The sequence below is a fragment of the Indicator indicator genome, chromosome 10 (genome assembly GCF_027791375.1).
Source record: "Indicator indicator isolate 239-I01 chromosome 10, UM_Iind_1.1, whole genome shotgun sequence".
Classification (NCBI taxonomy): domain Eukaryota; kingdom Metazoa; phylum Chordata; class Aves; order Piciformes; family Indicatoridae; genus Indicator; species Indicator indicator.
Window position 1 is genome coordinate 19,620,473 of NC_072019.1, and position 12,477 is coordinate 19,632,949.

Sequence of the window (12,477 nt, forward strand, 5' to 3'; positions counted from 1 at the left end):
TTTCCATCTAACTTTCAGTGTATTTTAGTAGAAAACTTGAGTGTAAAAGCTTTTCAGCCTGGGTCAGATACATGTTAGGTTACGCTAAGTTAAAAAAATTAAAATCAAATGTACAAAACCAAAATACCCAACTCCACCCAAACCAGTATCATGGGCAAAGAAAAGTGGATCACTTTTGCTATTTTTCCTCTAAGACTGACAGATCACTTTAAAAATCATTAGTGCACTGTCAAACAATCTCATTCTCCCCTGTTCTGTGGCAATGCTCTTCTATATTCATCAGCACATTGAATACATTTAAGACACCCTGCTTATACTATGTGTCCACTAGAACCCTCTACCCATGTGCCCCAACAAGAAAATAATTTGCTGGTTTGGATTTGGTACCTCTCAGTAGCTGTTCCTGCTTGACAACCAACCCTTGGTATTTCTTGTAAGTTTTCTCATAGTCCTTTTTGAGAGTTTGATTTTCAGGATCTTCATCACGTAAACAGCAGAAGTTAAGGAGTTGGATAAAAGTTACACCATTTTGATGACTATTATCCTCAAAGGTGTTATTCAAACACTAGATCTATGGAACAGCCAGTGCAAAGACACTACCTCAGCCAATAGCTTGCAACACCTATAACCTACAGCATCCTTTTTTCCTTCTCCTAGTCTTGGATTTATTATATCATAATATTCAGCAAAAACGTTCCTAAGACATCATTACTCTAATAAAACAAAACTTTTTCCCCCTTGTTTTAGTAGCTTCAGCTTAATCTCTTCAGCAGCCCAAACTTTTCACTGTTGGTATTTTTCATACCTGCAATTATATTTTGCACTTTCTAGTAAATTCTACTGTTTTCAGAGAAGTTGCTGTATCCTTATCTCATATAACTTAACAGCTATCAGGAAGAGTCAGAAGCCATCAACCTATCCCAATATTTCAAAAGGATATCAGCTTTTTTCTTTTTAGCAAGTTCTTCCTGCCAAAGCTCATGTCTCTTCAGTTCATGGTCTATAATATTCATGCAGAGAGCTCCAATTTTGTAGTGTGTGATTATTCCATGAAATTGAGAAAAACTACATTGAAGGGAAAAAAAAATTAAAATCTGTGAGGAAAAAAATAAATGCAAACAATCCCAAATCTGTTTTGACATCTATGGCAGCAACATCCCAACACTGCACCACGTGAAGTATTAAACATGTATTTACTCTGTGTCCCATTATAAAACTCGTCTCTACACAAATTATTTCAAAACAAAAACAAGTCCTGAAAACATGAATATTTTTTTCTAAACTTGAAGAACAAGCAACAGTTTGTTGTTCCAAGTTAAAATAAAAGCATATCCCTGTTTTCGTACGTAAAGTGTTTTCCAGTCAGCTCGCTTTTTGTGTTTTAAGTGCTTCAGAGGACCCTCTACTCACCAGAAATATAAACAGACTTCTAAAATCAAGTTGCAATGCAAATTCTTTTTAAGCTCCTTCTAAGCAGTGTATGCTGAAACACTGACAGACCTGAATAAGAGCAAACACTCACTCCAGTTTTGAATACTGCAGGAACACTGACACTTGCATCTCAGCCTATAAGCCATGGGTCAGAATCCTTACTAGTTTCTTCCCACCTCTATTACATACTGTTTCATCACGCAGGTTCTTTTTGTGCCTCAGTTTTGTTATTCACAAGTGTGTTTCCATCTTAGCAAATTTTTCTCCTGTTTCAGTGAGGCTTTGTAGCGCAATGCAGAAAACAAATTAAAGGCCACTAAGCAGAGAAAAATTTGTTATATCTGTATAGTACAGAGGAACTCTGCACTCACCTTGAAAAGCAGAAGAAAATATAAATTATATTGGTAGCAAGCTCCACACTTTGTTTCCAGTCTTCCCTCAGCACTCTAGCCAATGCACCCAGGGCAGTTTCTGAAATGAAACCAAATTTAGATGATCATCAGCATGTCACCTCCTTCCTTTTGTCCTACCAGACTCAGAATCTGGATATACCTTCTCCTACATCTCTCAGTTTTCTAAAGACAGATTTTCAGAGGCATCCCACTTTTAAGGTGTAACACTGCTCACAAGTTCTGTTTGGAGATGGTACTAAAACAGAGTAACCTGGTCATCCAGGCACAAACGTTAAGAAGAGGCAACATGCAAGGAAACTGCAACTAAGGTCACCTTAAAACCTCCACAAACATTAACATCTCATGGCCTGTGTCAGCTGTATGTTCCATACTACACTGTGACCTCTACCTAGAACGTCAGCATTTTCACTTCAAAATCCCCTTTAAATTCTCCTTTGACAACTCATCCACTTCCTTCTTTTTCTTCCCTGTAGCATCTTTGTATTAATAATTTGGTTTGTATTTCTTTTTGTCATACTTCAGCTTACTTCTCTCTTTTCCATTCACTTTCCCCTATCTAGTCCCTCTTCACAATACCATGTTACGATCAGAATGAGAAAAGCAGCAACCAGCAATTTCAAGCACTAGAATATTCTCAACTACTCACAGGGACAAGCCGTTATTTGATAGCTTACTGTTCCTCACCCATTCTAATTCTTACAATAATCTTGCTTGCTGATAAGGCAGGTGGGTAGAGTACACACTGGATTCATCATGAGGTTCAAGACGACAAAATGCAAGGTCCTGCATCTGGGTCGAGGCAATCCCAAGCACAAATACAGGCTGGGCAGTGACTGGCTGGAAAGCAGCCCTGAGGAGAGGGACTTGGAGGTGCTAGTGGACAAGAAGCTCGACATAAGATGTCAATGTGCACTTGCAGCCCAGAAAGCCAACCAGAGCCTGGGCTGCATCAGGAGAAGTGTGGCCAGCAGGTCAAGGGAGGTGATTCTCCCCCTCTGCTCCGCTCTGCTGAGACCCCACCTGGAGTACTGTTGTCCAGTTCTGGAGCCCCTATTACAAGAGGGATATGGACATGCTGGAACATGGCCAGAGAAGGGCTTCCAGGATGATCAGAGGGCTGGAGCACCTCTCCTATGAGGACAGACTGAAAGAGTTGGGGCTGTTCAGTCTGGAGAAGAGAAGGCTCCGAGGTGACCTTATTGTGGCCTTTCAATATCTGAAGGGGGCCTACAACAAAGCTGGGGAGGGACTTTTTAGGTAGTGATAGGACTAGGGGAATGGAATAAAGCTGGAAGTGGGGAGATTCAGGCTGGAAGTGAGGAAGTTCTTCACCATGAGAGTGGTGAGAGCCTGGAATGGGTTGTCCAGGGAGGTGGTTGGGGCCCTGGAGGTGTTTAAGGCCAGGCTGGATGTGGCTCTGAGCAACCTGATCTAGTGTGAGGTGTCCCTGCCCATGGCAGGGGGGTTGGAACTAGATGATCCTTGTGGTCCCTTCCAACCCTGACTGATTCTATGATTCTATGATTTACTTGAGGAACATGGAGGTAATAAGGGCTCAGTAAAAAAGACAAAGAAGGCAGGCAAAAAATTTACTAAATTAACAAGACATGAACCTACCATCACTTTGGCAGTGTGGTTTGGATTGTCCTTATATTTTGCTTGCCTGACACCTTTACAGACCTTTATGCTCTCAGAGGGCAATGGGAAACAGGAATGTTATACATGTACACCTATGTATTTACACACACTATTCCACACTGGTGCAGTTCTCAAAACGCACATGGCACAACACACACATATGCAGACACAAAATTACAGGAATGTGAACATCATACTATGCATTCTGATATAACTTTTAAATGGATCCATACAAGCAGAAAGAGTATTGCGTACTTGTGAAACACTTTGGTAATCCCTCCACATCCATCCACTGGGCACTTATGTCAGCCTGCAAATTCCATTTTTAAATCCTGATCTCCAGGATGCAACTTTACACTCTCATCTCCAGCAGCAATGCCAACTGAAGTTCATTTAGTATGATAACTAGGATCAGAAAAAAAATAACTGAAGCCTACTGAGGCTAGAAAGATTTCTGTGTTAGGCCCACCTAAGAACATCCTAAGGAGCATCCTTTTGTAGAGAGATCCAACTGGGCTTTGAGAGACAGCCTATTATGTACTGAGAAACAAAGCCTAGCAAACTGGAGAAAATCCCAAACTGATGGTGAACTGCTTTTCCCCTAAAAAGAAAGCACCACAAATAAGTAGCACAACATGAAGTGAAGCTACCACTGGGTTTGAAAGTTACCATTGATAAGCAGTTCTTCCAAATTGTCAGGATTCCTAGCCAGCTGCAGGATGAGGGCAGAGCCACGCACCTTGTCAGGAATGTCCTCATACAGTAACTCAATGTACTCATCCAAATCATTGATGTTGGCAACTTCATCAATCTGAAGGCAGCCATAAAGCAGGGGATGCACAGAGAAAGAGAGATGTCAACTCAAGACAATCATGATGTTGTTCAGTCATAAGACAAAGAGTACATAGCTTTGAGTTAAGATCTTAGGGGAAAACAAAATACAAGGGGGGAAAAATAAATAAATCAACACATTCAGAACCACTGCCAATGAACCCCAGGAAATCCAAGAAGATTTAATTACAAAAAACAAAGGATACTCAGACACAACTCCCTGTGTCCTGTCCGACGTTCCAGACCTCACTTGCTGTCCTGCTGCATGCTACAGTTGGAGGGGGAAGTATACAAGTCAAATATTTTACCCTTTATGGAGATGATTTTTATTCCACTGGGTATATTTCCAAACCAAGTATTTTGTTTGTTTTGTTGTTGGGTTTAAGAAAAAAAAAAAACACAAAACCAAAACAGAACAAAAAAACCCCCAACAAACCAACAGATTTTAGCATTTCCTCTCCTCACTCCCCTTATATAACTGCTTACTTAAGAAGGAACTGGGCTTTGCATTTCCCTTCTAACATCAATATTTACCTCCATTCCTTCAAATGGGGGTGGATCTTTTGGCTTACTGGGTTTTTCTTTCTTTTCTATAAAGAAAAAGATATGGTTGTAGTTAAGTTAAGCATATTCACAGACACACAAAAAAAAATCACCATACCCAGTAGTTTCACAGTAAACATTCCAGCTAAATCAAGGCCAAAGTCCTTTTGTGTTCAGCTGACCTGTCAGACTAACACAGCTAAGGTGTGTCAGGTTTCTGAAGCTGAGCAACCCACAGGGAGCAAAATAAACCCTCAGATGCCTTTTGGCTCTTCAGTCTGAATGACCAGTTACAGCCGAGCCAGCAGGAGACAGAGTGCAAGCCCAGAGTGACAAAACTCACTTCCACAGTGAGGTACCTTAGCAGCTTCAATTCTGCTTGTACACTGTGGCCAAGCTGCTCTGGGATATACCAAATACATACATACAGAATAAAAGAGGGTAAAACATCCAAATAAGTTCAAATCAAAGCAATAAAAAAACCATATAAATAACAATATTTGTTTTGAACTCATCCCATTAAGACAAGTATCCAACTGGAGAAGAAAGTTTACCAGAATTCATGATTGCAAGAAACCCTGCTAAACACAAGGTAATGCAGGATCAGATGTTAAAAATGAAATTTTACCCTGAGAAGGAATTTTAAGATGAACTTAAGACATACACGGTACCAGCAAAATGCTTTGTAGAGCAGAGAGTTACTGATCCCAGTAACTTGTTAACTAGGAACTTCAGAAGACAAGAGAACTACCAGAAGCCGTCTGCTACACTGTACCAAAGCTTGTCAGATTCTGAAACTTTTCACTCCAGACAGCAAATTAAGCCTAGGAACACTATCCACCCTTGTGACAGGTGATGACTGAGATTTTTCTAGGAAGATCCTCATACAGTCTTTTGATGCCACTGCAAGTGCTTATGCTATAAGAAGAGGCTGCACCAAAGAGTGGAATCTGTTCCTCTTATGACCTGCTAAAGCACAAGGCAGCCAGGAAAGGATCAATACTAACTTCAACTAGCCAAAAAAATAAACTTTGATTGTTAAAAAGATAATCCCCCCCAATCCCACACCAAGACAGTAATGTTTTTCTAAGTGACATTCAGCTATACATCGTCCCCATTCCCATCATCTCTAAAGAATTCATACATCAAGCAAGTAAAAGCCTCAGCTAGAAAAACCTCAGACAGCAGTTACTGAATGTTAAAGCAGCCCAGTCCCAAGCTACTTTGCTCCTGTGTTATTTACCTTTTCCTGCTGAGGCATCTCTCCGGTTCTGCAGGTAGTATAGCAGCTGTTCTACTTCTGCAAGCTTGGAGGGGTGAATGAGCTTGCATTCTTCAACCACCTTTCGAGCCAGGGAAGCAATGTCTGTATTTGCATTAAGACTCTTTAGCCGAATGCTGCAACACAAAAAGGTCTCTTACAGTGTTTAATTTTTTGTATTTTCAATCTTTTCATTTACATTGCATTCCTTGAAGCAGAAATGATCCCGATACTCTCAGTGCCTGTGCCATGGATTACAAAGGTAATGTCAAAGCAGTGGCTTTCTACAACTCCAAACAACAACTCACTCTTCTCCACCAGCTGACAAGCAACAACTCTAAATGCAGATGGATGAACAGATCTCTTAACTCTTAGTCACATCAGCCAGTAATTTATTTGCAATGCACCCAAAAATACTGCACACAACAACAAAGGAGCACTACATGCACAAAAAATCCAAACTGAGAAACAACTATGGGTGTTGACCACACAGGAAGGTTCTTCTGCCTGCACATGCAGTGCCAGGAATCTCCCATAGCTCTGGCAGATCTACAAGCAACAAGCAGTACGACATCATTGCAGGCATTAACAATAGAATGGATCAAAGAGGAATTCCACCATGTTGCAGATACAAGCTATGTTGATGCATCTGAAAACAGATGAACATTTCTAATATCTTCAAAACTTGAGACAATTTGAGAATTCTTTTTCTTCCACTATTATTCTTCTTACAAGCACTCACACAGGTAGCCACTGCAGCTTAAAATTTCAAAAAGAGTTCAGTTTAGAGATAAAACAAACATAGGAAAGGTCCACATCTGCAGCTTGGAAACTAAAGTTATAGTTATGATAACTTTTTTGGGCTTTTCAAATAGGGAATGTTTTAATGCTCTTTAAAGAAAAATATCAGGCAAAACTAAAATGCAGATACTGTAGTGAAATCATTAGTGGGCTGGCAAATCCAAGCCACTAGCTAGAGCATAAGACTATCAGAAGGTTTGACAGAACTACTTGTTCCAGCATCAACCACCGTTTGAGTAGGAACCAATCACTTCACTTTACCTCAATGTCCCATCATATAAAATGGAAATAATCAGTTTTCTTGACAAAACACCTTAAAGCATGTGGTAAAAAGCAGTTTATAAGGTGTTGTAGATGTTAACTATGTTACTTCCTGGTTTTGAAACCCTCTGTTAATCTAGCACTAAGGTTTATAAAGATTAGAACACATTATTTCTCACAGGCTGTTGATGCTTTGAGTTATTGTATTTATGACTATGACCTTACATTTTCTGACATTCCTTGCGTTCCCCCAGCACGGGGTCTCCCATCTCTCCCAGAATTGTTGCTTCCACTTCATAGTGAACAATGAGGGCCTTCTCAGATGGATGTACATCTATGTTGCCTCCTTTTACCTTCCTGCCGTGAAGAAAAATAAAATAAATTACTCATTAACTGAAAAGCTCAGAAAACACACCAGAGCATACACCAGGAACAATGACCTGTCTCCTGTTTTGTTCAGACTCTAACCTCAAGCAGTACTCTCCTTCCATGCCACATTTCATGTCACAGAGCAATACCAAAGCTTAGTGCTAGTGACATATTCTTGACTATTATCTCTAGTACATACAAAAACACCCAAGCCATGACTCAAGCCTTAGTCACAGAAGTCAAGCAAGGAATAAACAGGATAAAACTTGGATTTCTGTGTCTCTCAGCTCTTTTAAGGAATTACAACAGAAAGAAAGATGCATTTCACAAAGAAGGAGAATTTTCCCATTGATTCCCTGTTACATTGTCAGTATTGAGAAATCTTTTGCTAATGGTATTGATCTAGAGCGGCCACTTACAATGGAAAACAAACTTTCCTCAAAAACTCTCTTGGCTAAATATTAACAGTTAAAAATCTACCAAGAATTAATCACAAATAATTTCAATTTCAAATTAACTACCCTCTCCTGAAGCACAAACCACCTTGCTACTATTCTTCACCTCATTATATCTGTTGCCAGGGGATTACCAGATCAAGAGCTACCATCAACAGGTACAAATGATGTAGGCATACTTGCTTTACTACATCTACAGCTATTTTGGAAAAACTTTCTCCAGGAAAGCTCTCTGCGTATGTCACTGCCAAACGGGCCTATCTTGCTCTCTCTTGCTTAGCGTCAGCAACTCTGTGTCCACACAGAGACACAAGAGCCATGAAGCCAGAACATCATTTCTGTTTTCAAATGATGGCAGAACCACATCCCAAGAAGAGTTACAGACTTCTGTCTTTGGTGGAAAAGCTTTTCCTCTAGAGACTGGCAAGAGTATGTAGAATCACACCATAAACCAGGCTTCTAAATCACTGTAGATTACAAGCAACTCCCTAATGTGGGTTTGGGCTTTGGTGTGTGGGTGGGTTTTTTGTTTGTTTGCTTTGGGGTTTTGTTTGAGTGTTGGAGTTTTCTTCAGACAGATCATGTCAATAAGCAGATTTACAGGTGACTTTGCCAGTAGCTGTCCCAGCATAAATGAGAGAGCTGCTAGCTAGGGCATTGGGGCAGTTAAACCAGAGAAAACTTCTTCAGCCTCACAAAGCTGGAAATGCTGACAAATCCAGATGCAGTCCTTAGAGTAACCACTCCCTTCAGAAAAAGTCTGAAACACGTACTTCCATCTACCCAGGTACTATGGTGGTTGCTTTCCCTTCTGCAAAAGATACGTTTTCCTTGAGATACAACTGCCCAAAAAACCCACAAACCACAGAATGGTCTGCTGTGGGAAGTGAAGAGTCAAGTTCAACTACCAGCCTTACAAGGATGTAGATCTACAAGACAAACACATCTAGCTCACTGCTGAAGAATAACATCTTCCTTGATGAGATTGTAGCAGTGCCCCCATAGCAGTTTTTTTTTTAAGTCTTTTTTCCTTTAACAGTACTTCAAAGCAGATGCTTCATTACAGTCTGTCCTCTCTTCTCACAAGATCCAGCTGTGCAAGGCAGCAAGCTTACAGCAAAATTCATTTCAAAAGAAACCAGTTGTCACTCCTCACCCCAAATATACTTTTCCCATATTTAGTTCTACCAGGAGATCTACAAATGCTCTTCCCAACAGTCAAACTTCTGTTAAGTGACAGGTTGGCAATATCTACAGATATAGAGAAAATAATGGGTAGAGAACAAGCAGGCCTGGAGGAGTTTGTTATAGTTTCACAAGAACTAATCTGAACTAACAGCTCATCATTGCCAAGAGATTAGATCTTTTTCATGTTTTCCCTGCTCCTGGCAGTCACCTTGGTTCACTCTGAGGACTCTTCAATCCTTTCCACAGCCACTTTCAGAGATCCAATAGGAATCTCTTCATGTTTTGGACAGGAGCAGTTTTTCAATAGAAAGGAAATAACACTTCCTATCTATGAGTGGGGATAAACAGCAAGGAGTGAGACCTCCTCCTTTTGGCAGCAGTAAGCCACTGATGAGCTTAGTGACCCACAAATCCTCAGCCTAAGACTGCTTAAACAGTTTAAGCATTTCCCATATTTAATTTTTTCCTTAAGAGTGGCAGATGGGTAAACTGAAGAACTCACAGATGCAGAGATTGTCTGCCCTCTCACACTGCTAACCATCATCACTATTTGAGCTATTTCCTAATGGAGTCACAAATCAATTCACTTTCAAGTTCTCCCTCTGAAAAATCTTATCTTGTGAACTGCTTGAAGACCTACACAAAAATGCACTACCCAGCCCCTAAAGTTGTTTCCCATTTGTAAAATGCAACATTCAGACTGCCACCATAAAAAAAAAGAACAAAACCAACCAACCAAAAAACCCCACAATTTTATTTTGAGAAAAACAAAACCCTCCCCAAATCAACAAGCACCTACTTTACTGATTTTCTATCCATTTTGACTTTCTAAGCATCCAGTCAAGTCATAAAACATTTTAAAACAGAGCCATTCTTGCAACTGGTAGAAGCAGCAATGCACTGGGGAGCTCTCACACACACCAGTCTGTCCTTTCACTTCACTGCCTGCTTTGTCAACAAGAATCCTGCTCTATTAAAGCTTTATAAGAGGAAGGCCTTTTCTACAGACAAAAGCTGTGCTAGCTGAGCTCACATAACCAAAGCTGGTGTGTAAATACCCTTTAGTAACCAATTCCTTTGGGGTGAAAAACCAAAACCAAACTACCTTAATTACACGTGGCACAAATCGCATGCGTGGATAAGGCTGAAAATCCAATAACAATTCCTAGCAAGTCAGACCTGGTGGGAGGATGACTGCTCATGAAGGATGACAAAGGGAAACAAGGATCAGAGTACCAGACTTGCACACAAACCTAGTCACATTAAACAGCACAAGGGAAGGGTTTTTTGCTTTGTGCTCTCTAAAAAGAGATAACACTACACTTGTTTCACGATGACGGTAAGATAAAGAATCATCACATAAGATGGCACAAACAGAATATGCAAGGCTAAAATTAGGTGCTGCTCTAAAGTTACAGATTTTTATTAAATCACAGGTAGTCATCTATCATTTTATATGATAGAGTTAACATTCAAAGACTATCAAGAGGGTTTTTTTTCCTCACTGTTTCTAATTATGGGTTTTATTATGTGGCACACAAGGAGATGGAAAAAAAAAAACCAAACCTCAGCCTAAACTTGAAGTTTTGCAAACGCTAAAGTAAGCTTAAAAAAAAAATAAAAAAAAATTAAAAAAAAAAAACAGAAAACAAACTCAGGAACTCCATAGGATTCAAGATGTGATGGACAAAATCATCCACGTCGTAGGAAATTACACCATTCACACATTGTATCTTAACATATGCCTAGGTGGTCTGACATCTTCTGGGATTGATAGTACTTTTGCTCTGAAACAAATGATGAAGTTTTGATGGAGATCAGTTACCTACTCAAACCCTGTGTTTCAGGCTGACTGGACTCACTGCCAAATAGTCAATGGCACCATTTGTTCATCACATCTTTAACATCAAACCAAGGTGACCCACTTCAGATACTGTGGTTCTCTCTCAGGTCCATCCCAACTCCCAAACCATTGCATTTATCCCACCTGTTCCCTCCTAATCTGCCTTGCCTTACGCTAACATCTTCTCAAATCAGTTCACCTCTCAGCTGCACCCTGAACCTGCTCTTACTGCCTAACATCCCCTCCCCAGTCACCAGTCTGCCTGTTAGCCAAAGCAACCACCTGCCCCATCTCACCTCCTAAGATCCACCTGATGTTTCCCACTCATTTCCTTAGAGCATTTATTTTCTCAACTTGCTACCCCAGTACTTCATCCCAAATGTTCAGCATAAAATTCCACCAAAGCCATCCCCAAACCACTGCATCTCTTCAAACCACCACTTTCCTGCAACCCATTACCAGCAGCAAGCCACCCATCCCATCTCTCAGACTACCCTAAAACCAATTTATAATCTTCACTCCCAGTCCCCTGCCCGCTAGACTAGGCAGCTAACCCTCAGCCTGCCCTCAAAAAATCTCTTTCCCACTCCCAAACCACTCACCCCAAAGACTCCCACTCATCTTTCCTCCATGCCACAACCACATGCCATTTTCCAAACCTGTCACTCCTCAAATCTCAAACCCTCCACCCACCTCAGGATCTCCCCTCTCAAAACACTCTCCATTCTCATCTCTGACACCCATCCAGCCACCAACAACCCACAATGCCTCACCCCACATTCCATCACCCCCCCACAACCTCTTCTTGCTTTGCTACCACACACCTTCCCATCCATCCCCCTGCAGCACCCCGCAACACCTGCTTCCCATCCCTCAACGGTGCACCGTCCCCACTGCCCCACCTGACACCAAGTCTCACCTCAGAACAACCTGCCGCCTCAGAGCCCCCTTCCATCCATACATCACAACCTGCCGCGCCTCAGCCCCATGGTCCCCTTCCCCCTCACATCCCCACCACAACGTGCCGCGCCCTCAGCCCCGCAACAGCCGTGTCTCCTACACACACACACACTCCAGCCAGCCTCCCCCGGTTACCTCTTCAGGTACCGGGCGTCCTCGCCCTGCATGGCGGCGGGGGGAGGCCTGGCAGGGCGCGGCCCCGCAGCGCTGCCGTTACCAGGGAGAGCACCAACCCCGCCCCGCGGCCTTCTAGCGCGCACGCGCCGCAGCCACAGCCCCTCGACTACCAACGCGCATGCGTACTACGCACCCCGCACGCATGGCGCCCCCTGGAGGCGCGGGGGAGGCGCTGTCCCCAGCCTGAAGCGGGAGGCGGAATGTGGCTTTGTCGCCTTGTCCTCGCCTTACTCAAAGGCCGGAGCATGAACCTTGCTGGTACCCATGAAGGTGTCGTGCCGTGCCATGCCATGCCATGCCATGCCA

The 12,477-nt window shown here is 42.0% G+C and overlaps 1 protein-coding gene across 3 annotated transcripts in view; it reads right to left on the minus strand.

The window, feature by feature from the left end:
• Positions 1-12,161, minus strand: part of KIFAP3 (kinesin associated protein 3) — a 71,300-nt gene extending 59,139 nt beyond the window's left edge. Inside the window, exons 1-9 of one of the 3 annotated variants that reach the window (XM_054384096.1) lie at positions 12,130-12,161; positions 7,405-7,536; positions 6,100-6,254; positions 5,823-5,825; positions 4,848-4,903; positions 4,152-4,293; positions 1,803-1,902; positions 941-1,065; positions 388-486 (exon numbers count right to left, since the gene is read on the minus strand). In XM_054384096.1, the coding sequence (XP_054240071.1) occupies positions 388-486; positions 941-1,065; positions 1,803-1,902; positions 4,152-4,293; positions 4,848-4,903; positions 5,823-5,825; positions 6,100-6,254; positions 7,405-7,536; positions 12,130-12,161 (844 nt within the window). The remainder of the gene's footprint in view (positions 1-387; positions 487-940; positions 1,066-1,802; positions 1,903-4,151; positions 4,294-4,847; positions 4,904-5,822; positions 5,826-6,099; positions 6,255-7,404; positions 7,537-12,129) is intronic. The other 2 variants (XM_054384095.1, XM_054384097.1) reach the window with 2 other exon arrangements.
• Between the last annotated feature and the right edge of the window lie 316 nt (positions 12,162-12,477).